Below are 27,583 nucleotides of genomic sequence, written 5' to 3' on the forward strand. Positions count from 1 at the left end.
TTTTTTTTTTTTTTTTTTTTTTGAGATGGGGTCTCGCTCTGTCACCCAGGCTGGAGTGCAGTGGCGCCGTCTCAGCTCACTGCAAGTTCTGCCTCCCGGGTTCACGCCATTCTCCTGCCTCAGTCTTCCCAAGTAGCTGGGACTACAGGCGCCCACCATCACGGCTGGCTAATTTTTTTGTATTTTTAGTAGAGACAGGGTTTCACCGTGTTAGCCAGGATGGTCTCGATCTCCTGACCTCGTGATCAGCCTGCCTCAGCCTCCCAAAGTGCTGGGATTACAGGTGTGAGCCACCGCACCCGGCCTGAGTCTCTTTATTTTGAACATCACAGCACTGTTTGGGTAAGTTATGTTAATCTGAAATTACCTCAATCAATGGGAGTTTTTAGATGCTTATGAAGGTTATCTGGCAGAATTGGTTGAAAGGCATTTTTTTTAAAAAGGGGCAAAGCTACACAGATTTAGTAATTATGGTTGGGGTATGATCACCAAATTGAAGTGTTAAATGCTATTGTAAAAATCACCATTAAAGTAGCATAGTAAATGGCGGTATCATCTTGTGCCTCAAGATGAATTTCCGGTATGAAAGCATAATGAAAGTGTCAAAGAATGATGCATCAAAGCCAATCTGGTGGGAGTAAAAATAATGTGCCTTGTGTCAGATAATTCAGAAAGTGGCTTAAGTGAAGACAAAGACCCAATGACATGGCTGCATATGAATAATTTAAATAAATTTTTTCATGAAATTTGAGAGTCAAGAATAAGCAATATATCTCAATTTTACATAATATGATTGAGTACATAATTTGTAATACATATTTTATAATATAAAATACATTGTAATCCAAATTAAAAATTTAATATTCAAAATATGTATTTATCTGTTTCATTAAGGTTGGCCTAAATATGTTTTTTTGGACATTTTTCATTGTAAAATTGGACAGCGATCATCACATATTCAAAGCCATCTTGTATTTAGTTACATGCATTATTTATGGACACCCACCCCCTCCAATGTTGGCTTTAGCTCCTGGCACTCCTTTTGGGTTCTAAGTACAGCATGCCCTGTGCCTGCTTGTGACCCCTTGTCCTTCTGGTCAAGAAAAATACGGTATCTATATCAGACTGAAATGTACATATGGTTATTTATTTGTGAGTTTTAAGGCTTTTGACTCATTAGGAAGTGACTTAGTTTTCATGCCTCAGCTTCTTATTGAATTTTTTTTTTTTTTTTTGCTATTTTCTTATTTTTTTTTAATTATACTTTAGGTTTTAGAGTACATGTGCACAATGTGCAGGTTTGGCACATATGTATCCATGTGCCATGTTGTTTTGCTGCACCCATTAACTCGTCATTTAGCATTAGGTATATCTCCTAATGCTGTCCCTCCCCCCTCCTCCCACCCCACAACAGTCCCCAGAGTATGATGTTCCCCTTCCTGTGTCCTTGAGTTCTCATTTTTCAATTCCCATCTATGAGTGAGAACATGCGGTGTTTGGTTTTTTGTCCTTGCGATAGTTTACTGAGAATGATGTTTTCCAGTTTCATCCATGTCCCTACAAAGGACATGAACTCATCATTTTTTATGGATGCATAGTATTCCATGGTGTATATGTGCCACATTTTCTTAATCCAGTCTATCGTTGCTATTTTCTTAAAAGAATGTGTGGTGCCTTCCCATACACACGTGAAAACAACATTATACAGCAGAATAGTGGCCTTGGCAGAGACAGACAGGAGTTTCTACCTTCACTGGTTAAGGCTGACTATGAACAATGAAAGAAACGATGAGAATGTGAACAACTAATCAGATATTTGCCAACTCACTCATTAAAACTATATAAGAGGTTTTCATCTTTGTAAAATCCTGTCCTAGCAAAGGCTAAAGCACTATCAATAGCAATTAGTAAACTCTTTAAGCTTCCAATTCAATCTAACCAACAAAAATGTTGCCTGAAACTTACTGGAAAATATTGCTTCTCCTGAGGGCTAGATTCACTGTGCTGATGTGGATTAAAATGACTAATCCTAGAATAATTCTATATTGTACACAAAATCAATTTCACAAACATGCATTTGATAGTCTGAAAGTCTGTTAATATTTTCAAGTGGAAAAATTATTGTACATTTTAACTTTATTAATCCTTCAAAAGAAAATTTGAAAAAAATATCTTCTCTATAAACATATTTTTTCATCTTTTTAGAACTAGTATATTAGACACAGCCCATCCATAAGAAGGAGCTAAGAAAAATACATACATGAATCCTGTTTCTCGCAGAAAGCTGTTGCTTTAGAAGCAATTAGGCCAATTAAGCCTGACAGCATGATTTCAGGAGGAATGCTGTGCAAGCTCCTATCTGTAATGAAAATTTGCACCGAAACAAGGAAGGCATAATACATGCAAAGAATAACATTTCTGGAGTGCTATCTATAAATCTCTTGCCCTTGGAAGGAATACAGTGGAGTAAGATGATAATGATGATGATTTTGGATTTCTGTTTAGTCCTTTTCAAAGGGAGGAAAGCATATTAACAAGCAGGTTCCACCACTCATCAATTTGGGGATTTGGTAAATGGAGAAAGCCTGTGACTGATGCATGGAAGGAGGAGAAAACCAGCCAAAATTTTCTTTGTAAGTTATGATTCCAAAGGAAGATCCTCATCCCATAAAGTATACAACTCTGACAGGAACAAAGCTGAAGGGAAAATAGGTAATGAGGAGATTGGGTTTTTATTTTGAAATCAATCAAAGGTGGCTTAACAGAAATTGTGAATTAAGCTTATTTCATGCTCAAGTCAGACAGAGCAACAGATAATACAGAAAAATCTGTATACAATATTATGGTGAAGATATATTAACATGGTGATTGGAAGTATTTTATTTAATTTAGATAAACAATATTGGGTTTTTAAACTGACAGATGAGTTTTAAAAAATTCTCACAGTTTTAAATATACTTGCTTTAAAAACTTATTAAACTCACCACTGATCATTTTTTAGCACTACAATTTGTGTCTAACTATATGAGCAAAGATGGAGTATATGACTGAATTCTGCATTTCTTTTCATTATTATGTTTTTCCTATTGTTTAACAAGTTAGAAGGAGATGGACTGCTTATCTAAGACAATATCCCTTGGTTGAAGAACACTAAAAATAATGCCATGCCTGGTTGGATGTGACTTATCGATCTCCGGTGGCACAAGTGAAGAATAATATCTCAGCTCCTCAGAAAAATTGGCTATCTTTCATAGAGAAACTTGACTCATGATCACTCTTTTAAACAATCTTCATCATTAGCCAGCTCAGTTATAATAACTGGTGGGCAAGCATTAGACATGCAAGACTCTCATAGCCAAGATACATGAGAAGCATATTGTTAGCTTTTCTGCAAATATGTAAGATTGGTTAATTCTGGAGAAAAAAGAAAATGTGTACTACCAGATTTTCACTTTACGACAGAAGGTCCCAAATGAAGCTGTTTCAGAATCACCTGGGAAGCTTATTAAAAATAACACTGCCTGGGCCCCATCCCAAATCTTAGCTCAATCTTCTGCATTTTCTTTTTTTCTTTTCTTTCTTTCTTTTTTTTTTTTTTTTTTTTTTGAGATGGAGTCTCACTCTGTCGCCCAGGCTGGAGTGCAGTGGCATGATCTCGGCTCGCTGCAAGCTCCGCCTCCCAGATTCACGCCATTCTCCTGCCTCAGCCTCCCCAGTAGCTGGGACTACAGGTGCCCGCCACCACACCTGGCTAATTTTTTGTATTTTTAGTAGAGACAGGGTTTCACTGTGTTAGCCAGGATGGTCTCGATCTCCTGACCTTGTGATCTGCCTGCCTTGGCCTCCCAAAGTGCTGGGATTACAGGCGTGAGCCATCGTGCCTGGCTAATCTTCTGCATTTTCAAAAAGCTTCCTTTCCTACATCCTGGTGATTCTGTGTCCACAAGGTGTTTTTTTTTTTTTTTTCTTTGAAACGGAGTCTCACTCTGTCACCCAGCCTAGAGTGCAGTGATGCAATCTCAGCTCACTGCAACCTCTGCCCCCCAGGTTCAAGCGATTCTCCTGCCTCAGCCTCCTGAGTAGCTGGGATTACAGGCGCGTGCCACCACACCCAGCTAATTTTTTGTATTTTCAGTAGAGACGAGGTTTCACCATGTTAGCCAGAATGGTCTTGATCTCCTGACCTTGTGATCTGCCCACCTCAGCCTCCCAAAGTGTTGGGAATACACTGCGTGGCCCGTGTCCACAAGGTTTGAGCACTGCTACTCTCAAGGGCAGTGCTGGGATGTCTTATGCTACAAATCATTAATATTCCCGATGTCCATTACTCACGTGTAAACCTTAAGAACAAAATCCTTTTCTTCCTTTACTTCTGTGAGTGACTGTAGGACATCCAAGATGCTTAGGACCGCACAGCCATATGGTCGCCTGTAGTGCAGGTGAGGAGGACCTTTCTTTGAGTCGTTCAGGAGCATCCGGCCTTGGGCACAGCAGAAAACACCAGTCAGACTGAGAAAAGCATGCTCCTCTCCAGTATCACCTAATTGTCACCCAAGGATGCCTGAGCTACAGGCACCTAGGAAATCCTCTAAGGTGAAGACTACAGGGCTGAAGGGAGTCATCCAAGGATATTTATGTGGAAGAACACCAAACAGGCCTCTGGCCAAAGCTCTTTCCTGTACTACATTCAATCTAATCATTCTTATCTAACTCTAAACCAATATCAACACTCCATTTATTAATTACATGAAAATAAAAGTGATTTTATGAATTTCTTAGAAAAACCAATGTGCTAATAATAGATTTAAACTTCTCAGGTATGTTTTAGATACAAAGTTTAGTATTTTAGCTGCCAGGTATAAACTACATATGCACAGACAAGGAGGTTACTGTGTTCTTTCAACCAAATTCTGCTGTCAAACATCATCCTGAACAATTGTGGGACTGAGAGTAGTCTTAGAAAGTGGATGAGTGTTTACTTTTCCTGCTTACCAAAGCTGTGCCTACAGTGGCAAGAAGACTTGCAAATGCGGGAACCTTAACAAACACTTTATTTAGTACGGCAAATAGCTGTTTTGTTGGCAAGGGATTAAAAAATATTCTTTGATAAAAATGTACATGATAGGCCAAAACTCAATTCTATGAAGGAGGACTTGGTTCGCCATAGCCCCAAAAGTTGTATCATAAACTTGAAATAAGTCTGAGCAAACAAACCACAGAACAGTAGTAAAAATCACTTTTTCATCTTGGGTGGGGTAGAAGTGAAATGTCATCCATCTTCTGGAGTGATGACAATAACTCTAATTTTGTGGAAAGAACCACAGATATATAATTTCAAACACAAACAATAGGTGGTGAATGGCCTTTGCTGTGAAGTTGGCACCTCTGGAAACCTGCTATAAGATCTCTGAGGGAAAGGGTAGGTACAGAGGCAGGGCACTGTGTTAGAAATAATGTCTAGAAGCAGACCATTTTAAATAAAAAGTTTGGGTCTAAAAACAGGGAGTGGAAGGTTTTAAATGATTACAAAACACAAACAAAACCCACCCCCCCGAATCCATTTATATCAAACCAAGCTACCATAGCAGTTGAGCTTAGGTATAGCTTCAATACAAGCTGGACTCTAATCCTGAGACCTGAAATTACAGGTAAGATCTAGGGAGAAAACAAAGCTCATGCACAAGACATACTTATCCCAAGTTGGGCCAGTCTTACTCATGTGAATGGGTAAGGTGAACAGTACCTATTCGGATCACATGGGCAACGATATACAAATCTCTCTTCATGTCTTTGCTGCTCAGATCCTAAGAGAAAAAATAAGTAAATTCAGGCAAGGAATACACAGAAAATAATTAAAAATTCATTTTGAATCTCTAGTCATTTGCTTTTACTGTATGTTATAGGTAGGGGAAGGGAGATTACAGCACATAGCACTTTAATGGTTTATAAGATGCCTGCAGTGAAAGTCTGGATATCTTATATGCCTTTGGAAGTTTATTTTATTGACAACATTTTTCCAGCTCTCATTTAGACCGCTTAACAAATAAAAAGTCTATAAAAGTTCTCACATTAGAAATCTTCATGATACTGCCTTATTCCATGTTTACTCTAACATCATATAAAAACATTCTGTAACAGAAGGAATAAATGTTCAGTAAAGAAAAAATTGGGAAAACACCAAAAAGCTCATCAATAACTAAAATTCTGTAAGTTTGTTCTCCACTAATTTTACATTGATTCCTCTGTCCACAAATGATTATTACACACTAAGTTGTTCCACTTAAAAGAGATTAATTTGGTATCAGTGAAACCTCAATAATTTGATTTCTATTTCTAAATTCTGATATTTATCATTTGTACTAAATTATAGTTGAAAATAACCTTATTGAAAAAAAATTAAGGGTTTCCTTTAAGTAAACAGATATGATCCAGAATCAGAAAATTTCCAAACCAAAGAGTTATGAAAATCATTCCCCACCCTCCCTCCCTTCCTCCCTTCCTTCCTTCCTTCCTTTTCTTCCTTCCTTCCTTCCTTCCTTCCTTCCTTCCTTCCTTTCTTCCTTTTCTTCCTTTTCTTTAAAAAACAAGGTCTTGCTCTGTCACCAGGATGGAGTGCAGTGGTGCAATCACGGCTCACTGCAGCCTTGTCCTCTGGGTCAAGCGATTCTCCCACCTCAGCCTCCCAAGTAACTGGTACTACAAGTGTGCACCATCATGCCCAGCTATTTTTAAAATTATTTGTAGAGATGGGGTCTTGCTATGTTGCCAGAGCTGGTCTCAAACTTCTAGGCTCAAGCAATCTTCCTGCCTCAGCCTCTCAAAGTGTTGAGAATACAGGTGTTAGTTACCATGCCCAGTCTGATAATCATTCTATTTGTGTTTAGAATATATGTTGAAATGTTTGTTGAGTATGCATTATGCTTTTTAAATGTATTGTGCTTGAAATAACAAAAATTCTTTAATATATATTCTGTTTCAGATTTTTCACCAGGCCATCAACTTGCTGCTCTCTCAGCCATTATTGTGAGTTAATGATGCTTGATGGAATAACCTTTGTCCTTAATGTGACAGGTTTCTGTGATCTCCCTTTTGCTTCTAGGAAAGGCTCCCTTGGTTCCACTTCCTTTTCCTCTTTCATCTTTTGATTGACCCCAGATGCCTGTCTCTCTTCAATTAAAAAAAAAATGTAGTCCCAGCTACTCGGGAGGCTGAGGCAGGAGAATGGCATGAACCAGGGAGGCAGAGCTTGCAGTGAGCCGAGAAAGAGACAGTGCTACTGCAGTCCGGCCTGGGCAAAGAGCGAGACTCCGCCTCAAAAAAAAAAAAAAGGTACAATCAAATGGCAGTCATGATTTGGAATGAGCTTAGAGATTCAGAGTCTCCATGTTTCTTAATTTGTGAACCCTGTTGCAGGGTTAGCACTAGGGTGAGGCAAGCAAGGCACCTAAGGTGCAAAATTTAAGAAGGCACTCGCTCTCAAGATCCTGTGCTTTGTTTGCCTTAGCCTAGTCCCAGCCTCGCCCTATTAAATGGCCCTGAACATACGAAAGAAAAGGAGACACTAAGAAGTAGTATGTGGGCCAGGCGTGGTGGCATATGTCTGTAATCCCAGCACTTTGGGAGGCCGAGGTGGGAGGATCACTTGAGGTCAGGAGTTCGAGACCAGCCTGGCCAACATGGTGAAACCCCATCTCTACTAAAAATACAAAAATTAGCTGGGTGTGGTGGCACACACTTGTAATCCCAGCTACTCAGGAGGCTGAAGCAGGAGAATAGCTTGAACCTGGGAGGTGGAGGCTGCAGTGAAACCAGATTGTGCCACTGTACTCCAGTGACAGAGAGACTCCATCTCAAAAAAAAAGTAATATGTAGTGGTGAAACTGAAGCTTTTAGATGGTTATAATATTTTGTCAAGTTCTTAAAATAATAAAGTATGTTTATAATGAAACAGGTTACAAAATAATTAAACATAAATTGATATCTGGAATCACAAAGATATGTTTTTACATGAAAGTTGTGTTTGATATTGAAAAAGGATGTTTCATGCCCCATTTCACTAATTCTTTTAATTGAACATGGAATTTAAAATATTATTAAAATAGTGCTATATTTTGATGCTTATTAAGATGGTACTAAACAAGTGAAAATTGAAAACCAGGTTACCATTTTTTTTTTTTTTTTTTTGAGGCAGAGTCTCGCTCTGTCGCCCAGGCTGAAGTGCAGTGGCGCAATCTCGGCTCACTGCAAGCTCCGCCTCCCGGGTTCACGCCATTCTCCTGCCTCAGCCTCTCTGAGTAGCTGGGACTACAGGCACCCACCACCACGCCCGGCTAATATTTTTGTATTTTTAGTAGAGACGGGGTTTCACCGTGGTCTCGATCTCCTGACCTCGTGATCCGCCCGCCTCGGCCTCCCAAAGTGCTGGGATTACAAGCGTGAGCCACCGCGCCCGGCCCAGGTTATCATTTTTATATACTTTTTTGGATGGAAAGATGTTGATTACTGAAGGATATAGAAGTGTTCAACACATTTCAAAGTGAAATGGTTCCTCCTACACAGCCTGGATTGTGTACATCCAAACTATCAAATGACTCGTATAATCACTGACTCCAATGTACCTATGGAATTCAAGCCAGTTTCCAAAGATGTCCAAATACTAATCTGATGGGTTGTACACAAAAATACTAAATGTTTCCCTTGACTCTGCTGAGTGAATAAAAGAAGCCTTAAGTATAATTTATGGTATTTTCCAAGTGGCTGAGTAGGGGCTCTTTCTGACCATCATGTACACAGCATCCAGAACTTTCAGTGGTATTTATTTGACATCAATAGAAATAAGACAATAATTAGTGCAAGAAAATATTTTAAGCAAAATTATTATTTGTGAGTTCCACAGAATTTCAATATAAAAGCTATCTTATTAAATGTAAGTGCATGACTAAACACAGTTACCATAAGGTTTGTTAAACATATATTCTTCAAGACTAAGCACCAAGGGTGGTTATCTACGTTATATTACTCACATGACCTGTAAAAGAAAGATGAGAAGAAGGGCGATGTATCTATCATTCATCTGGTGAGCAGGATTTCAATCCTGATTACATGGCAGGAATTAGATTTGTTCACTGGACCAAACTCTCTAATCCTACTTAACTAGGAAGCTGCTCCCAACTAAACAGTGTGTAGAAGAGACAACTGGGGACAATGACTTAGGGTCCAGCATCTCAGACTCACTCATTTGAAACATGAAAAAGTTAATTAACTTCCCTGTGCCTGGGACAGTCTTTCTCTATAGAGATAATGGGATTTACGAATACAAAATAAAACCAGCTTATTCATACGTAAGTTGCAGAAAATAAGGTAGTATTTTAATACATAATGTTATTATAGTAATTCAAGTTGAATTCTGAACTCTAAAAAATCACTACTCAAAATTCTATCTTGGAATGTAGAAGAGTATAAAAAATATATAAAATAAAATGACAGCTAATGCATGGATAACTGTACAAATGCATTCTCTGAGTTGGTCACTTGAATATGACAGCAAATAAACATTTATTCATTTGTTTATGTAACAAATCATTACTGACATTTTGCAGGCAGTGTGTATGAGGTCCTGAATATCTAAGAATGAGTAAATACAAATAGATATACTTTCACACATTTATATATAGAGCCATTGTTTAGCATGAAAGTCAGCAAAATCCTCATTGTATTGGCTGTCCACGTAAGTATAAAACACAGTCTCCTTGGATAAAATTCTTCCTTGGTAGGAAACCCTAAAATCTAACCAAGTCAGAAAAACTAAGGCCTCAAAGAGAATAAGGCCGTGCCAAATAATGTGACTTTAATGTGGCTCTGAAGTGTGCTGAGTAACCTTGTAATCTGCTCAGTTTGTGTGATTCCCTTTTCCATATTCTAAGGTAAGCTAACAGGTCAGCATCAACCATAGTTGTGGCTACATTTTCTTGCATTTACTCTGAGACTCTGCAGCACATACGTCAATCTAGGAAACTCCCTTAGCTCATAGGAGGAACTCAAGTCTCAGATAATGAGAAAACAGGTCCTACCTATATAATTTCATAGAGCTTAAAGTAAAACATAAAAATCCTGGCTAAGATAATCTTGTTCAGAAATCTTGTGTGCTTTGTAAAAAATCCTCAAATCATGTTTCAGACCTTTTTAAAAAATCCAGGGCAGGGCTGGGCTGGGAACATTGACTCATACCTGTAATCCCAGCATTTTGGGAGGCCAAGGTGGGAGGGCTGTTTGAGGCCAGCAGTTCAAGACCAGCCTGGGCAAAATAGCAAGACGCCATCTCTTAAAAAAAAAAATTAGCCAAGCATGGTGTGCACCTATAGCCCCACTACTCAGGAGACTGAAGCAGGAGGATTGCTTAGAGCCCAAAGGTTCAAGGTTTCTACGTGAGCTATGATCAGGCCGCTACACTAAAGCCTGGGCCACAGAGTGAGACGCTGACTGCAAAAATAAAAAAAAAATTCAAAAAAAAAAATAAATTCAGGGCTGCACTACAAACAGAATTATGGAAGTATTAATAGTATATTTAGCACCCTGTGCCTTCCCATTGTGGCAGAACAAGAGCACATCATGCATGTTATGTGCAATAAAGTTGGAGCTATAGCTTTGGCCTCTGGGCTCATATGGATAATTAAAATGCTAAATGAAAATTTTGATTTACTGTAATTACATCCAAATACCACCCTAATTAAGTTCATTTTTCAAAAGACAAAGACTGTACTCATCATATTCAAGAATTCAAAGACAGTACATGCACGCAGCTCTGTTCCCACAAATCCAAGAAACAAGGAATCAACAATTTCTCCTGATGCTTTACCAGGTAATATCAGAGAATCAGAATTTAGAAAAACCTCCTAAGGTTACTGAGACATTCTAGAAGATGGGTGTCTCTTACTAATTCTGTTTCAGAAAGGAGGTCCTATAAAACCACCTCAGTGTTCAGGAACTCCCATTTCAGAAGCTCTCAGCCAATAGACTAACCTAAATCCCATTTACTACAATTTAGATTCTTTCTTTCATTCTTTTCCAATTGAAGACAGAGAGCTGATCTTCCCAGATTAAGCCATCTTAACTCTCTTAACCGCCATCATGGGTCTGCTTTTCCTGTTCTTTCTCCTTGCATTATCTCCTAAGCCTTTTCTGCTAAGCTCAAAGATGGACAAAATATTATTTTAGCTTAGCTAGATTTATAAATCTTTCCATACATCTGGAGCACTATCAATAAAAGCTATCCCTGTGAAAGTGGTTTCTGATTCTGCAGTAGCATCATTTGATGTTTTGAAAGATAAAGTTGCAGTAAATGAACTAAAAAGTGAGGTGAACAAATATAACTTAGTATCTTTTACAGAAAGTCACGTATCAGATCTCCAGATTAATCCCATTTGCATTTAAGAGGCCCAATGTAATCTTTACAATATCTGTCCCCTGTCAATCACACACCATAAGCAAGGTCAGTGACACTGTGAAACTATAACAATAGGTTTTGATGTATCTCAGGATCACTGAAACAGATCAAAGAATCCACAATAATCAAAACTGGTTTAAAATTGTGACACAGTCTTGTTTTCTTCTACAGCAAATAAATTAACTCAAATAAATACCACTGGATAGTTTTTAACAAGGTAAAAACAAATTAGTAAATCAGAATAAACTTGAAGAACACACATGGCAAGGTGGGATTGTGAGGTTTGGTATTTTCTAATCAGCAGATTTCCAAATCTTTTCTAAGTTGATTGGTCCATAGTTGTACAGACCATGAACAACAGTATGGCTTTTCAGAAAAAACTGAAGTACAGAAACAAGGGGATTCCATTCCAAGATAGCCAAATAGGAACAGTTCTGGTCTGCAGCTCCCAGCATGATCGACGCAGAAGACAGTGATTTCTGCCTTTCCAACTGAGGTGCCTGGTTCATCTCATTGGGACTGGTTGGACAGTGGGTGCAGCCCAAGGAGGGCAAGCTGAAGCAGGGCGGGACATCACCTCACCTGGGAAGTGCAATGGGTCGGGGGATATCCCTTTCCTAGCCAGGGGAAGCCATGACAGACTGTACCTGGAAAATCGGGACACTCTCGCCCAAATACTGCACTTTTACAACTGTCTTAGCAAATGGCACACCAGGAGATTATATCCTGTGCCTGGGATATCCTGGATGGGTCCCATGCCCACGGAGCCTTGCTCACTGCTAGTGCCGCAGTCTAAGACTGACCTGTGAGGCAGCAGCCTAGCAGGGGAGTGGCATCTGCCATTGCTGAGGCTTCAGTAGGTAAACAAAGTGGCTGGGGAAGCTCGAACGGGGCAGAGCCCACTGCAGCTCTGCAAGGCCTGCTGCCTCTGTAGACCCCACCTAGGGGGGCAGGGCATAGCTGAACAAAAGGCAGCAGAAACTTCTGCAGACTTAAATGTCCCTGTCTAACAGCTCTGAAGAGAGCAGCGGTTCTCCTAGCATGGTGTTTGAGCTCTGAGAATGGACAGACTGCATCCTCAAGTGGGTCCCTGACCCTCGTGTAGCCTAACTGGGAGACACCTCCCAGTATGGGCTGACTGACACCTCATACAGGTGGGTGCCCCTCTGAGGCGAAGCCTCCAGAGGAAGGATCAGGCAGCAATATTTGCTGTTCTGCAGCCTCCGCTGGTGATACTCAGGCAAACAGGGTCTGGAATGGACCTCCAGCAAACTCCAACAGACCGGCAGCTGAGGGACCTGACTGTTAGAAGGAAAACTAACAAACAGAAAGGAATAGCATCAACATCAACAAAAAGGACATCAACACCAAAACCCCATCTGTAGGTCACCAGCATAAAATACCAAAGTTAGATAAAACCATAAAGATGGGGAGAAGCCAGAGCAGAAAAGCTGAAAATTCTAAAAACCAGAGCACCTCTTCTCCTCCAAAGGATTGCAGCTCTTCACCAGCAACGGAACAAAGCAGGATGGAGAATGACTTTGATGAGTTGACAGAAGTAGGCTTCAGAAGGTCGGTAATAACAAACTTCTCTGAGCTAAAGGAGGATCTTCAAACCCATCTCAAAGAAGCTAAAAGCTTTGAAAAAAGATTTGACGAATGGCTAACTAGAATACACAGGGTAGAGAAGACCTTAAATGACCTGATGGAGCTGAAAACCATGGCTCAAGGGCTACATGACACATGCACAAGCTTCAATAGCCAATTTGATCAAGTGGAAGAAAGGGTATCAGTGATTGAAGATCAAATTAATGAAATAAAGTGAGAAGAGAAGTTTAGAGAAAAAAAAGTAAAAATAAACAAAGCCTCCAAGAAATATGGGACTATGTGAAAAGCCCAAATCTACGTCTGATTGGTGTACCTAAAAGTGAGGGGGAGAATGGAACCAAGTTGGAAAACACTCTTCAGGATATTACCCAGGAGAACTTCCCTAACCTAGCAAGGCAGGCCAACATTCAAATTCAGGAAATACAGAGAACACCGCAAAGATACTCCTTGAGAAGAGCAACTCTAAGACATATAATTGTCAGATTCACCAAAGTTGAAATGAAGGAAAATATGTTAAGGGCAGCCAGAGAAAAAAGTCAGGTTACCCACAAAGGGAAGCCCATCAGACTAACAGCGGATCTATCAGCAGAAACTCTATAAGCAGAAGAGAGTGGGGGCCGCTATTGAACACTCTTAAAGAATGAATTTTCAACCCAGAATTCCATATTCAGCCAAACTAAGCTTCATAAGTGAAGGAGAAATAAAATCCTGTACAGACAACCAAATGCTGAGAGATTTTGTCACCACTAGGCCTGCCTTACAAGAGCTCCTGAAGGAAGCACTAAACATGGAAAGGAACAACTGGTACCAGCCGCTGCAAAAACATGCCAAATTGTAAAGACAATCAATGCTAGGAAGAAACTGCATCAACTAATGGGCAACATAACCAGCTAACATTAAAATGATAAGATCAGATATCTACCTATAAACCTTCTGTCTCATTGATCTGTCTAATATTGACAGTGGGGTGTTTTTATCTACCTTTGGTCTTTGATTCTGGTGACCTACAGATAGGGTTTTGGTGTGGATGTCCTTTTTGTTGATGCTGATGCTATTCTTTTCTGTTTGTTAGTTTTCCTTCTAACAGTCAGGTCCCTCAGGTCACACATAACAATATTAACCTTAAATGTAAATGGGCTAAATGCCCCAATTAAAAGACACAGACTGGCAAATTGGATAAAGAGTCAAGACCCATCATTGTGCTGTATTCAGGAGACCCATCTCATGTGCAGAGACATACACAGGCTCAAAATAAAGGGATGGAGGAAGATCTACCAAGCAAATGGAAAGCAAAAAAAAAAAAAAGCAGGGGTTGCGATCCTAGTCTCTGATAAAACAGACTTTAAGCCAATAAAGATCAAAAGAGACAAAGAAGGGCATTACATAATGGTAAAGGGATCAATTCAACAAGAAGAGCTAAGGAGCACCAAGATTCATAAAGCAAGTCCTTAGAGACCTACAAAGAGACTTAGACTCCCACACAATAATAATGGGAGACTTTAACACCTCACTGTCAACATTAGACAGATCAACGAGACAGAAGGCTAACAAGGACACCCAAGAATTGAACTCAGCTCTGCACCAAGCAGACCTAATAGACATTTACAGAACTCTCCACCCCAAATCAACAGAATATACATTCTTCTCAGCACCACATCATACTTATTCCAAAATTGACCACATAGTTGGAAGTAAAGCACTCCTCAGCAAATGTAAAAGAACAGAAATCACAATAAACTGTCTCTCAGACCACAGTGCAATCAAATTAGAACTCAGGATTAAGAAGCTCACTCAAAACTGCACAACTACATGGAAACTGAACAATCTGCTCCTGAATGACTACTGGGTTAATAACTAAATGAAGGCAGACATAAACATATTCTTTGAAACCAATGAGAACAAAGACACAACATACCAGAATCTCTGGGACACATTCAAAGCAGTGTGTAGAGGGAAATTTATAGCACTAAATGCCCACAAAAGAAAGCGGGAAAGATCTAAAATTGACACCCTAACATCACAATTAAAAGAACTAGAGAAGCAAGAGCAAACACATTCAAAAGCTAGCAGAAGGCAAGAAATAACTGAGATCAGAGCAGAACTGAAGGAGATAGAGACACAAAAAACCCTTCGAAAAATCAATGAATCCAGGAGCTTTTTGAAAAGATCAACAAAATTGATAAACCGCTAGCAAGACTAATAAAGAAGAAAAGAGAGAAGAAACAAACAGATGTAATAAAAAATGAAAAAGGGGATATCACCACTGATCCCACAGAAATACAAACTACCGTCAGAGAATACTATAAACACCTCTACACAAATAAACTAGAAAATCTAGAAGAAATGGATAAATTCCTGAACACATACACCCTCCCAAGATTAAACCAGGAAGAAGTTGAATCCCTGAATAGACCAATAACAGGTTCTAAAATTGAGGCAATAATTAATAGCCTACCAACCAAAAAAAGTCCAGGACCGACGGGTTCACAGCTGAATTCTACCAGAGGTACAAAGAGAAGCTGGTACCATTCCTTCTGAAACTATTCCAATTAACAGAAAAAGAGGGAATCCTCCCTAACTCATTTTATGAGGCCAGCATCATCCTGATACCAAAGCCTGGCAGAGACACAACAACAAAAAAGAGATTTTTAGACGAATATCCCTGATGGACATCGATGCAAAAATCCTCAATAAAATACTGGCAAACCGAATCCAGCAGCACATCAAAAAGCCTATCTACCACGATCAAGCTGGCTTCATCCCTGGGATGCAAGGCTGGTTCAACATACACAAATCAATAAATGTAATCCATCACATAAACAGAACCAATGACAAAACCCACATGATTATCTCAATAGATGCAGAAAAGGGCTTTGACAAAATTCAACAGCCCTTCATGATAAAAATTCTCAATAAACTAGGTATTGATGGAACGTATCTCAAAATAATAAGAGCTATTTAGGACAAACCCACAGCCAATATCATACTGAATGGGCAAAAACTGGAAGCATTCCCACTGAAAACTGGCACAAGACAGGGATGCCCTCTCTCACCACTCCTATTCAACATAGTGTTGGAAGTTCTGGCCAGGGCAATCAGGCAAGAGAAAGAAATAAAGGATATTTAATTAGGAAAAGAGGAAGTCAAATTGTCCCTGTTTGCAGATGACATGACTGTATATTTAGAAAACCCCATTGTCTCAGCCCAAAATCTCCTTAAACTGATAAGCAACTTCAGCAAAGTTTCAGGACACAAAATCAATGTGCAAAAATCACAAGCATTCCTCTACACCAATAACAGACAGAGAGCCAAATCATGAGTGAACTCCCATTCACAACTGCTACAAAGAGAATAAAATACCTAGGAATCCAACTTACAAGGGATGTGAAGGACCTCTTCAAGGAGAACTACAAACCACTGCTCAACGAAATAAGAGAGGATACAAACAAATGGAAGAATATTTCATGCTCATGGATAGGAAGAATCTGTATCATGAAAATGGCCATATTGCCCAAGGTAATTTATAGATTCAATGCCATCCCCATCAAGCTACCAATGACTTTCTTCACAGAATTGGAAAAAACTACTTTAAAGTTCATATGGAACCAAAAAAGAGCCCACATTGCCAAGACAATCCTAAGCCAAAAGAACAAAGCTGGAGGCATCACATTACCTGACTTCAAACTATACTACAAGGCTACAGTAACCAAAACAGCATGGTACTGGTACCAAAACAGAGATATAGACCGATGGAACAGAACAGAGGCCTCAGAAATAACACCACACATGTACAACCATCTGATCTTTGACAAACCTGACAAAAACAAGCAATGGGGAAAGGATTCCCTATTTAATAAATGGTGCTGGGAAAACTGGCTAGCCATATGTAGAAAGCTGAAACTGGATCCCTTCCTTACACCTTATACAAAAATTAATTCAAGATGGATTAATGACTTACATGTTAAACCTAAAACCATAAAAACCCTAGAAGAAAACCCAGGCAGTACCATTCAGTACATAGGCATGGGCAAGGACTTCATGTCTAAAACACCAAAAGCAACGGCAACAAAAGCCAAAATTGACAAATGGGATCTAATTAAACGAAAGAGCTTCTGCACAGCAAAAGAAACCACCATCAGAGTGAACAGGCAACCTACAGAATGGGAGAAAATTTTTGCAATTTACCCATCTGACAAAGGGCTAATATCCAGAATCTACAAATAAATTAAGCAGATTTATAAGAGTAAAAACAAAGAACCCCATCAAAAAGTTGGCAAAGGATATGAGCAGACACTTCTCAAAAGAAGACTTTTATGCAGCTAACAGACACATGAAAAAATGCTCATCATCACTGGTCATCAGAGAAATGCAAATCAAAACCACAATGAGATACCATCTCACACCAGTTAGAATGGCAATCATTAAAAAGTCAGGAAGCAACAGGTGCTGGAAAGGATGTGGAGAAATAGGAATGCTTTTACACTGTTGGTGGGAGTGTAAACTAGTTCAACCATTGTGGAAGATAGTGTGGTGATTCCTCAAGGATCTAGAACTAGAAATACCATTTGACCCTGTGATCCCATTACTGGGTATATAACCAAAGGATTATAAATCATGCTACTATTAAGACACATGGAGATGCATGTTTATTGAGGCACCATTTACAATAGCAAAGACTTAGAACCAACCCAAATGTCCACCAATTATAGACTGGATAAAGAAAATGTGGCACATATACACCATGGAATACTATGCAGCCATAAAAAAGGATGATTTCATGTCCTTTGCAGGCACATGGATGAAGCTGGAAACCATCATTCTAAGCAAACTATCACAAGGACAGAAAACCAAACACTGCATGTTCTCACTGATAGGTGGGACTTGAACAATGAGAACACTTGGACATAGGGTGGGGAACATCACGCACGGGGGCCTGTTGTGGGGTGGGGTCGGGGGGAGGGATAGCATTAGGAGAAATATGTAATGTAAATTACCAGTTAATGGGTACAGCAAACCAACATGGCACATGTATACCTATGTAACAAACCTGCATGTTGTGCACATGTACCCTAGAACTTAAAGTATATATATATAAAGAAAAGTACAGATCACAGTAGGAAAAGATTCCCTATTTAGTATTTGGAAGAGGACTATTTAGTTTGTCTTGCTGTATATGAACTCACTAACAAACTACAAAGCTGTAAACTTGGTGGATACCTTTAAAATAAATTATGCATCAGAAATTATACATCTCAGAGAAATTCCCAGTGGCCTTGGATAAGAACAGTAAGAAAGACCTATGTCAGATTTTTTTTTTTTTTTTGAAACAGGGTCTGGTCTCACTTTTTCACCTAGGCTGAAGTGCAGTGGTGCGACCTTGGCTCATGCAGCTTCAACCTCCTGGGCTCAGGCGGTCCTCTCGCCTCACATCCCCAAGTAGCTGTGACTACAGACACACGCCACACCTGGCTAATTTTTGAATTTTTTCTACAGATTGGGTTTTGGCATGTTGTCCAGGCTGGTTCTGTCAGGTTTTAAGTGTCTATTATATGAAATAGCTTATAAAACCTGTATCAGTGAAAGGTACTTGATTATATTTCATTAATAAAAATTAAGTTTAAACCTGTATATAATTTGTTTTCTATAAATATTTTATTAAAACCTAATAGAAACATAAATCAAGTCCTATTCTCCCCAGTGTTTGTGGAAATAAGACTAAAGGCTTGTTTCCAGGGTGACAATATCCACATAGCAGGCCACTGGTTAGAGTCAACAGCAAAGAAGGAAAAGAGAATTCGTACATACTGTAAAAAGGGCACACATTCGTTCTATCTTCTCTGGGTTCCTTGGCCCACCATTCTTGTTCAGTCTTACCAGAAACCGCTCACTGAAATGTAGGAAAGAAAGATATAGAGAAATGTGAGTAACACACTCCAGAATAAAGAAAAAGAGCAGATATGGAAAAACACTAAACATATTTACACAGCAGCTTGCAGTGACAAGCAAGGCCAAAAACACATGTCTAGTGGCAGGACACCCTCTTTTTTCCTGCCAAGTAACATACAAAGGAAGCTACAAACTGCCTGATAGGTGCTTCTGTTTATTTGCTGATTGTAGCTGTGTGTTTTATCTGTTTGAAGGTGTGTGCTCCCTGAGGGCAGTAAGGAGGACTGTATCTTATATTTCTCCCAGATATTCCCAAAACACCAGCATGATGCGAAATCCATAACAAGCATATACATTCTTTGATGTGAGTACTCAGATCATCATAAAACCATTCATCATATTAGATCTGAAAGAATCTACATTACCAAATTTACATCTTCTATATCAGAAGTCCCCAACCCCGGGCTGCAGACTGCTACAGGCCTGTGGCCTGTGAGGAACTGGGCCGCACAGCAGGTGAGCGGCAGGTGGACAAGCATTACCACCTGAGCTCTGCCTCCTGTCAGATCAGCAGCAGCATTAGATTTTCACAGGAGCACAAACCCTATTGTGAACTTCACGTGGAGGGATATAGGTTGTGTGTTCCTTATGAGAATCTAACTTAATGCCTGATGATCTAAGGTAGAACAGCTTCATCCCAAAACCATCCCACACCACCATCTCCACCCATCAGTCTATGGAAAAATTGGCTTCCATGAAATTGCTCACTGATGCCAAAAACATTGGGGAGTGCTGTTTTATATAACTCTTGAGAATCACTTTAGGGCAGCAGTGTCCAATCTTTTGGCTACCCTGGGTTGCAATGGAAGAAGAAGAACTGTCTTGGGCCACACATAAAATACACTAACACTAATGGTAGCTGATGAGCTAAAAAATAAAAATAAAAATAAAAAAATCTCACAATGTTTTAAGAAAGTTTACGAATTTGTGTTGGGCTGCATTCAAAGCCATCGTGGGCTGCATGCAGCCTGTGGGCCACAGGTTGGACAAGCTTGCTTTAGGTCTTACAAAATGTTACAGCAACTTATAAAAACTTTGGTGGAAATTCAAAAAGAAATGATGTGTTATAGCTAAAGCTACAGTCAGAATTTAATAGAGCCACTAAATATTTTATTCTCCAAATAATATACATAATTTCAGGAGGAAATTAAAATTACTGGACTAGAAAACCTTAGAAACAGTGTTTGCAACATTTGGAGAAATGTCTCTTTACTCTCGCATCTCCTTCCTGCCCCTGTGCAGAATCTCATTCCCACCTCTTTATCCAAAGATTCACTACCAACTGTAAAGGAAAACTGTGCCACGGTGAAGATAAAGTATGTGATTCCAAAAGTAACTTACTTATCTTTTGCCTCCAGTCATGTATTCATGGAATATATGTAGTATCAGTTTAGTTTGTTCATGTATTCATTTGATCAGTCTACAAATTGTTATTAAGTTCTGTGTGCTTGGCATGTGAATATAAATGTGAACAAGACACATACAAGGTACTTTTTCCTCATACAGCTATGGTCCTCGTAGGCAGTTAGACACGCAGAAATGAATCTCAGAAAGATTTGGGTCAGATATAAATTTGAGATTCTTCAGCCAGGGGAACAAATGGGAATAAGCAGGGAACATGCAAAGAACAAAGAGAAAAAGGGGCTTTGGTCAGATTGCCGAAGGACAATGACATTTAAGAAACGGGTAAAAGAAAAACTATCAAAGTAGACGCATGGGGCAAATGGAAAAACAGAAGAAAAATATGAAGGATGGTGAGATGTTGCACTGGTCAAGTGAAGAGAGTGTCTGAAAGAGGAAGGAGGGGTCAACAAGGTCCAAGACCACTGAGAGTCACATGTAACAAGGACAAAACTCTCGAATACAGATCACTGGTGATTCTGGCAAGAACTGTTTTAATGAAATGGTAGAGAAAGATGCCAGTGTGAGGAGTAAGAAAGAAATGATGAAGCACAGTCTAGCCCACACTTTAAAGAATGGTTGTGAAGAGGTGGAAGTGATGCATTTTTAGTTAAATGGGCATGTGGGGTTGAGGGAGTCTTTGTTAAAATATGGGATAACCCACATATACATGGTCAATTAATTTCAAATGAAGGTATCAAGGGGGGTGTACAGCACATTCAGCAAATGGTGCTGAACAATCCATATGAAAAAAACTAAGCCTTGACCCTTGCTTATAAAAATTAACTTGAATGTATCACAGGCTTGAATACAAGAGCTAAAACTGTAAAAGAAGACAACTCAGTGAAAAATGAAGACACGTATCTTGTATATCTTGTTCACATTTGTTTCCCCATGTAGCACATAGTAGAAAACTTTCTGTGGCCAGAGATTATTAAGCAAACATCACAAATCACAATAAAATGATAAATTAGACTTTACAGAAATTAAAAGCTTTCTTTTTAAAAGATACTGGTGAGAAAATGAAAGGACAAGCTACAGACTGAGAGAAAATAATCACAAAACATTCACCTAAGAAAAAACTGTATTGAGAACATATAAAATGTCCAATAAGAATAAACATTCAAATAAAAAATGGACACAAGATTTGAACAGACCCTTCACCAAAGGATGTGCAGAGATGGCAAATAAACACAAGAAAACATCGTTAATCATTAGAGAAATGCAAATTAAAAACACGGTGAGGGCTGGGTGTGGTGGCTCACACTTGTAATCCCAGCACTTTGGGAGGATGAGGCAGGTAGATCTCCTGAGGTCAGGAGTTCCAGACCAGTCTGGCCAACATAGTGAAACCCCGTCTCTACTAAAAATACAAAAATTAGCCAGGCATGGTGGCAGGTGCCTGTAATCCCAGCTACTCAGGAGGCTGAGACAGAAGAATCGCTTGAACCCAGGGGGCGGAGGTTGCAGTGGGCCTAGATCACGCCACTGCACTCCAGCCTGGGCAAAAGAGCAAAACTCCATCACACACACACATACACACCCACACAACAGAAAACAAAAAACACAGTGAGATACCATTACACACCTACTAGAATAGCTATAATTAAAGAATGAATACACCAGCCGGGCACGGTGGCTCACGCCTGTTATCCCAGCACTTTGAGAGGCCGAGGCAGGCAGATCACGTGAGGTCAAGAGTTCGAGACCAGCCTGGTCAACATGGTGAAACCTCGTCTCTACTAAAAACACAAAAATTGGCCAGGCATGGTGGCCTGTGCCTGTAATCCTAGCTGCTCTGGAGGCTGAGGCAGGAGAATTGCTTGAACCCGGGAGGCAGAGGTTGCAGTGAGCCGAGATTGTACCATTGCACTCCAGCCCGGGCAACAAGAGAGAAACTCCATCTCAAAAAAAAAAAAAAGAATGAATATACCAAAGGTTGGTAAGAATGTCAAGTAACTAGAACTAAACCTCTCAAACTGTTGGTAAGAATGCAAAATGGTACATCCACTTTGGAAAACAGCTTGACCGTTTCTTATAAACATATACATACTAAATGACTCAGTAATTCTCCTATGTGTTTACTCACGAGAAATGAAAAAATTTACCCAAAGATCTATATATAAATACTTATAGCAGCATTATCCACAATGGCCAAAACATGTAAGAACCCAAATATCCATCAAGGGGATAAATGAATAATCTACATAATAGAGTATCATTTCACAATTTTAAAAAACAAACTACTGGGATGTATAATAATATGGATGAATATCAAAAGCATTATACTAAATGAAAAAACTCAATGAAAAAAGGCCATAGACTCTATGTCTCCATTTATATTGCATTCTGGAAAGGACAAAACTATAGGAACAGAAATCAAATCAGTTGCTAGGACTGGGGAAGAAGGGTAGGGACTGACTGCAAAGGTACATGAGGGAACTTTTTGAGAGTGATGAAATGCTCTATTTCTTGACTGTGGTGATGGTTTCACAACTATATACATTTGTCAGGACTCACTGAACTATGCATTAAAAAGGGTGAATTTTACTGTGTATAAATTACATTTTAAAAACCTGACTCAAAAATAGATGGGATACACCTAAGAAAATTTATATCTAATGGGACAAGGCTTATAGAAGGAGAACTACTGAAGACACAGGATATAACTGGTAAAGGAAAATCACTGAGTAGGTAAAGAGGGATAGAATCCAGGAAAGAGTGAAGAAGGAAACAATAGGTGTAGATACAAATAAGCTGTGGTTTTAGTAATAGTGTAGATACAAATAAGTTGTGAGTTTTATCACAGATAGAAAATTAAAAAAAAGTAAAGTAAAAAAAAAAAAAAAAAAGGGCTGGCACGGTGGCTCACGCTTGTAATCCCAGCACTTTGGGAGGCCGAGGTGGGCGGATCACGAGGTCAGGAGATCGAGACCACGGTGAAACTCCGTCTCCACTAAAAATACAAAAAAATTAGCCTGGCGTGGTGGCGGGCGCCTGTAGTCCCAGCTACTTGGAGAGGCTGAGGCAGGAGAATGGCATGAACCCGGGAGGCGGAGCTTGCAGTGAGCCGAGATTGCGCCACTGCACTCCAGCCTGGGCGACAGAGCGAGACTCCGTCTCAAAAAAAACAAAAAACACTTCCAAAAATAGAAAAAAATTCTCAAGACCATTTAAGAGAAAATGTAATGGGGAAAGGCCGAAAAGACAGCTGTGACACAGACAAGTGAAAAAGTGGCAAAAACAGAGTGAAGGCAATTCTCTCCCCAAAGTATCTTCAATCTTTATAAAGCTTGCCATCTCCTTTGCTGCTACAAGTCTTGGCCATTACTTGACTAACTTGGATTATTATAACAGCTTCCCAGCTCTACTTCCGTTTTTGCCTCTCTAAAAGCCATTCTTGGAGAGACTGATCCTTTTAAAATACAAATCAGATCATATCTTTTCTCAGCTTAAAACCTTTTCATGCTGTCAACTGATTTTTTACAAGGGTGTTAAGATAACTCAGTGGAGAAAAGAATAGTATTTCAGCAAACAGTGTTGGGACAACTAGATATTCACATGCAAAGGAATGAAGCTGGACCTTTATTTCACACCATACATAAAAATTAAGTAAAAATGAATCATAGATCTACATGTAAGAGCTAAAACTACAAAATTCTTAGAAGAAAATATAGGTATAAATTCTCATGACCTTGAATTAAGTAATGGTTTCTTAGGTAGGAAGGACACCAACAGCACAAGCAACAACAAAAAAAGGGACTTCATTACAGTAAAAAACTATTGTGCATCAAAAGACACCATCAAGAAAGCAACAAACAAGCCACAGAATGGGCAAAAATATTTATAAATCATATACAGATAAGGGACTTGTACCTATAATATATAAAGCTCTCTTAAAATTCAATAATAAAAAGACAATTCAAAAGTGGGTAACTTGAATAGATATTTCTCCAAAGAAAATACACAAATGGCAAATAAACACATGAAAAGATGTTCAGCATCATTAGTCATCAGGGAATTGCAAATCAAAAGCACAATGAGGGTACCACTTCATACCTCTAGAATAGCTTTATTAAAAATGATAGATAACCATAAGTGCTGACAAGGAAATGGAGAAATTGGAACCATCATACACAGCTGATGGGAATGCAAAATGGTACTGCCACTTTGGAAAAACAGTCTGGAAGTTCCTCAAAAGGTTAGCTAGTAACCGTATGACCCAGAAATTCTACTCCTAGGTATATATCCAAGAGAAATAAAACATATGGTCACAAAAAAGTTTGTACATGAATGTTCATAGCATTATTAATAATAGACAGAAGTTGAAAACAACCAAAATATCCACTGACAAATGGATAAAATGTGGTAGATATAGCCAAATAACAAAATATTATTCAGCCATAAAAGTAATGAAGTACTGACACATACTAAAATGTTGATGAACCTTGAAAACAATATTCTAAGTAATGGAAGCCAATCACATAAGACCACACACTGTATGATTCCATTTTTATGAAATGTCTACAATAGGCAAATCCACAGAGACTGAAAATAGATTAGTGTTTGCCTAGGGCTGGGGGTTTGGAGTAAATGGAGTGACTATTAAATGGTATGGGATTTCTTTTTGAGTTGATGATACTGTTCTAAGATGGACTGTGGAAATGGTTGCATAACTAATATAATAAAAGCCACTGAACTGTACCCTTTGAATGGGTAAACTCTATAGTATGTGAATTATATTACATAAAGCTGTTACAGAAAACAAACAAACAACAAACTTTTTCGTGGTTTACTCTCGCTCTCAGATAACAGGTAAACTCTCCAAAATCTGCATGGCCTTGTGTGCAACACTTGACTCGGCCTGTCTTACAGCCCCATCTCATCTCACATGAGCCTTTCTTGCTTATTCTCCAACACACACTGGTGTCCTAGATACAAGTTTCTTGAACATGCCAAGCTCATTCTTGCCTTAGGACCTTTGTGCATGTTGTTTTCTCTGGAATGCTGTTCTTTCAGCCCAAGTGGCTGGCTCACTACCATCCTTCAGATCTTAGCCTAAATGCCAGTTTCCTAGAGAAGCCAACTTTGACATGTTGGCAAAAGCAGTACTCCTTTACCCCTTCCCATTACTTACTCACTTTTTTACAGCATGTGGCACAAACTAATTATTTTCTTTCTTTGTTTATTGCCTTTCTCTTACACAAGAGAATAAAATCCCAAGGATAAGAACATTTGTTCCCCTCTGTACCTCTAGTACTTCTAAGAGCCTAACCCTATAATAGGTGCTCAATAAATGTTGAATGGAAAAAGGTGGAAATTTCCTGAAGAACTGCTGTGTGGTATGTGGAAGTTTGCTAATGAGTGTCACCATAAAATGAATGGGTACATCATCATCACCCTATGCAGAAACATCCATGAGCCAGGAGGGAGCAAATGAGATAGCACAAATCAACCTTCTAATTTGGTGACAAAGGACCAACAAGCATCAAGTATGTTGTGACAGACACAGTCCCCCAGATGCTCACTAAATCCATGTTTTCTGTTAATTCTTGGGTACACAGCTAGAGTATACATCTTAGCCCCCTCATTGCAGTTGAGTGGAGCCATGTGACTGAATTCTAGACACCAAAATGTGAATGAATGTGATGTGTGCAATTTCTAGGCTTAGTCCTAAAAACTTTTTTTTTTTTTTGAGACGGAGTTTCGCTCTATCGCCCAGGTTGGAGTGCAGTGGCGCGATCTCCGCTCACTGCAAGCTCCACCTCCCGGGTTCACGCCATTCTCCTGCCTCAGCCTCCCGAGTAGCTGGGACTACAGGCGCCTGCCACCATGCCCAGCTAATTTTTTGTATTTTTAGTAGAGACAGGGTTTCACCGTGGTCTCGATATCCTGACCTTGTGATCCGCCTGCCTCGGCCTCCCAAAGTGCTGAGATTACAGGCGTGAGCCACCGCACCTGGCCAAAAACTTCTTATATATGTGCCTTCATGCTTTTTCCCCTTCTAGAGACCCGGAGTGGAGATGACCCCCAGTACAACTTTGGTGCTATGTATTGATGATGGCAGATTATCCATTAGTCTTGGTCCCTAAATGAATGTGTGGATGAAGGCTACCTTACTAACTGCAAATTCACCCACCCAGGGCTGTTATAAAAGCAAGAAAATACACTTTTATTGTGTTTGAACCATAATATATTTTTTATTTGTTACAGAAGTTGATCTAACTAATACGTATACCATGCACATAACAATCCTCAATTATCTAATAATGTGGTAATATGTCTTCACAGATACATGAGTATAAAAGTAGGTTTCAGGAAGTTTATGTCTTTCGAAGAGATTTTCAAGAGAATCTATCATAACTTCTGTACTATTCTTCAGAAGAAAAACATACAATTGCTCTCATCCCCACATTATACGCTCTGTGAATCTCTCAAAAGCAGACACCTTCCCAACAGGCTGCTTTTTGGAGCTGCCCATAGCGGGGTACTATTTGGAGGGACTTACACCAAGGTCTTGTCCAAAGATAAAATGGTAGGTTAAGCAAATATCTAGGTAAATAGGCTTGCTGGCTCTATCAGAACATAGGAACTTCTCTTTTTCTCCTCAATAATGAAAGGAAGCCCTTAAGTTTAGTTCTCACAGTGCCAACCTGAGCTTTACATTTCCTCAAGACTTTCATACTCTAGTTTCACCTGGCCTTTTTGACAATTTGTAACACTCAAAATAACTGTCTTTTTTTTCACTTCAGAGGGCTTTGGGCATACATATAATTATTTCATTTATCTATCACACCTGTTTATATACCTGTTTATTTATATATTTTGCTAGCTTCTCCAATGGGTATGATAAATAAATGCTGCTTTCCATTAACATTCAAACTATTTGAAGACAAATAATCTATCCAATGTTCCCATGATTTGTCAATAGCTGTTTTACAAAAAAAGTGGCAAAATATTGTTGGGAAATACTGTATTGAACACAGACAGGTTTCTACCCTCTAGGACTTTTCAGAGGCTTAAAATGGTGGTATATGTTTTAAGAACTAAGGGGACAGGTGACATTTTACCCCACAACCCACTTTTGTGTAAGGCAATGGAGTCTGTAGAAACATAGTCGGATAAATGCTGATTGAATCTACTTGGCAACTAGAGCAAGAGCAAGTACTCATATTCTTCAAAGGT

The 27,583-nt window shown here is 39.2% G+C and overlaps 1 protein-coding gene across 4 annotated transcripts in view; it reads right to left on the bottom strand.

Annotated features, from left to right (window-relative positions):
* DOCK3 (dedicator of cytokinesis 3) overlaps window positions 1–27,583 on the bottom strand; it is a 649,329-nt gene that overhangs the window by 213,132 nt on the left and 408,614 nt on the right. For all 4 annotated transcript variants that reach the window (XM_032161429.2, XM_032161424.2, XM_058442283.1 and 1 more), the window contains exons 10-12: window positions 18,857–18,938; window positions 5,744–5,804; window positions 4,333–4,480 (exon numbers count right to left, since the gene is read on the bottom strand). In XM_032161429.2, the coding sequence (XP_032017320.1) occupies window positions 4,333–4,480; window positions 5,744–5,804; window positions 18,857–18,938 (291 nt within the window). The remainder of the gene's footprint in view (window positions 1–4,332; window positions 4,481–5,743; window positions 5,805–18,856; window positions 18,939–27,583) is intronic.

Source organism: Hylobates moloch, unplaced genomic scaffold (genome assembly GCF_009828535.3).
Source record: "Hylobates moloch isolate HMO894 unplaced genomic scaffold, HMol_V3 SCAFFOLD_8, whole genome shotgun sequence".
Taxonomy (NCBI): Eukaryota; Metazoa; Chordata; class Mammalia; order Primates; family Hylobatidae; genus Hylobates; species Hylobates moloch.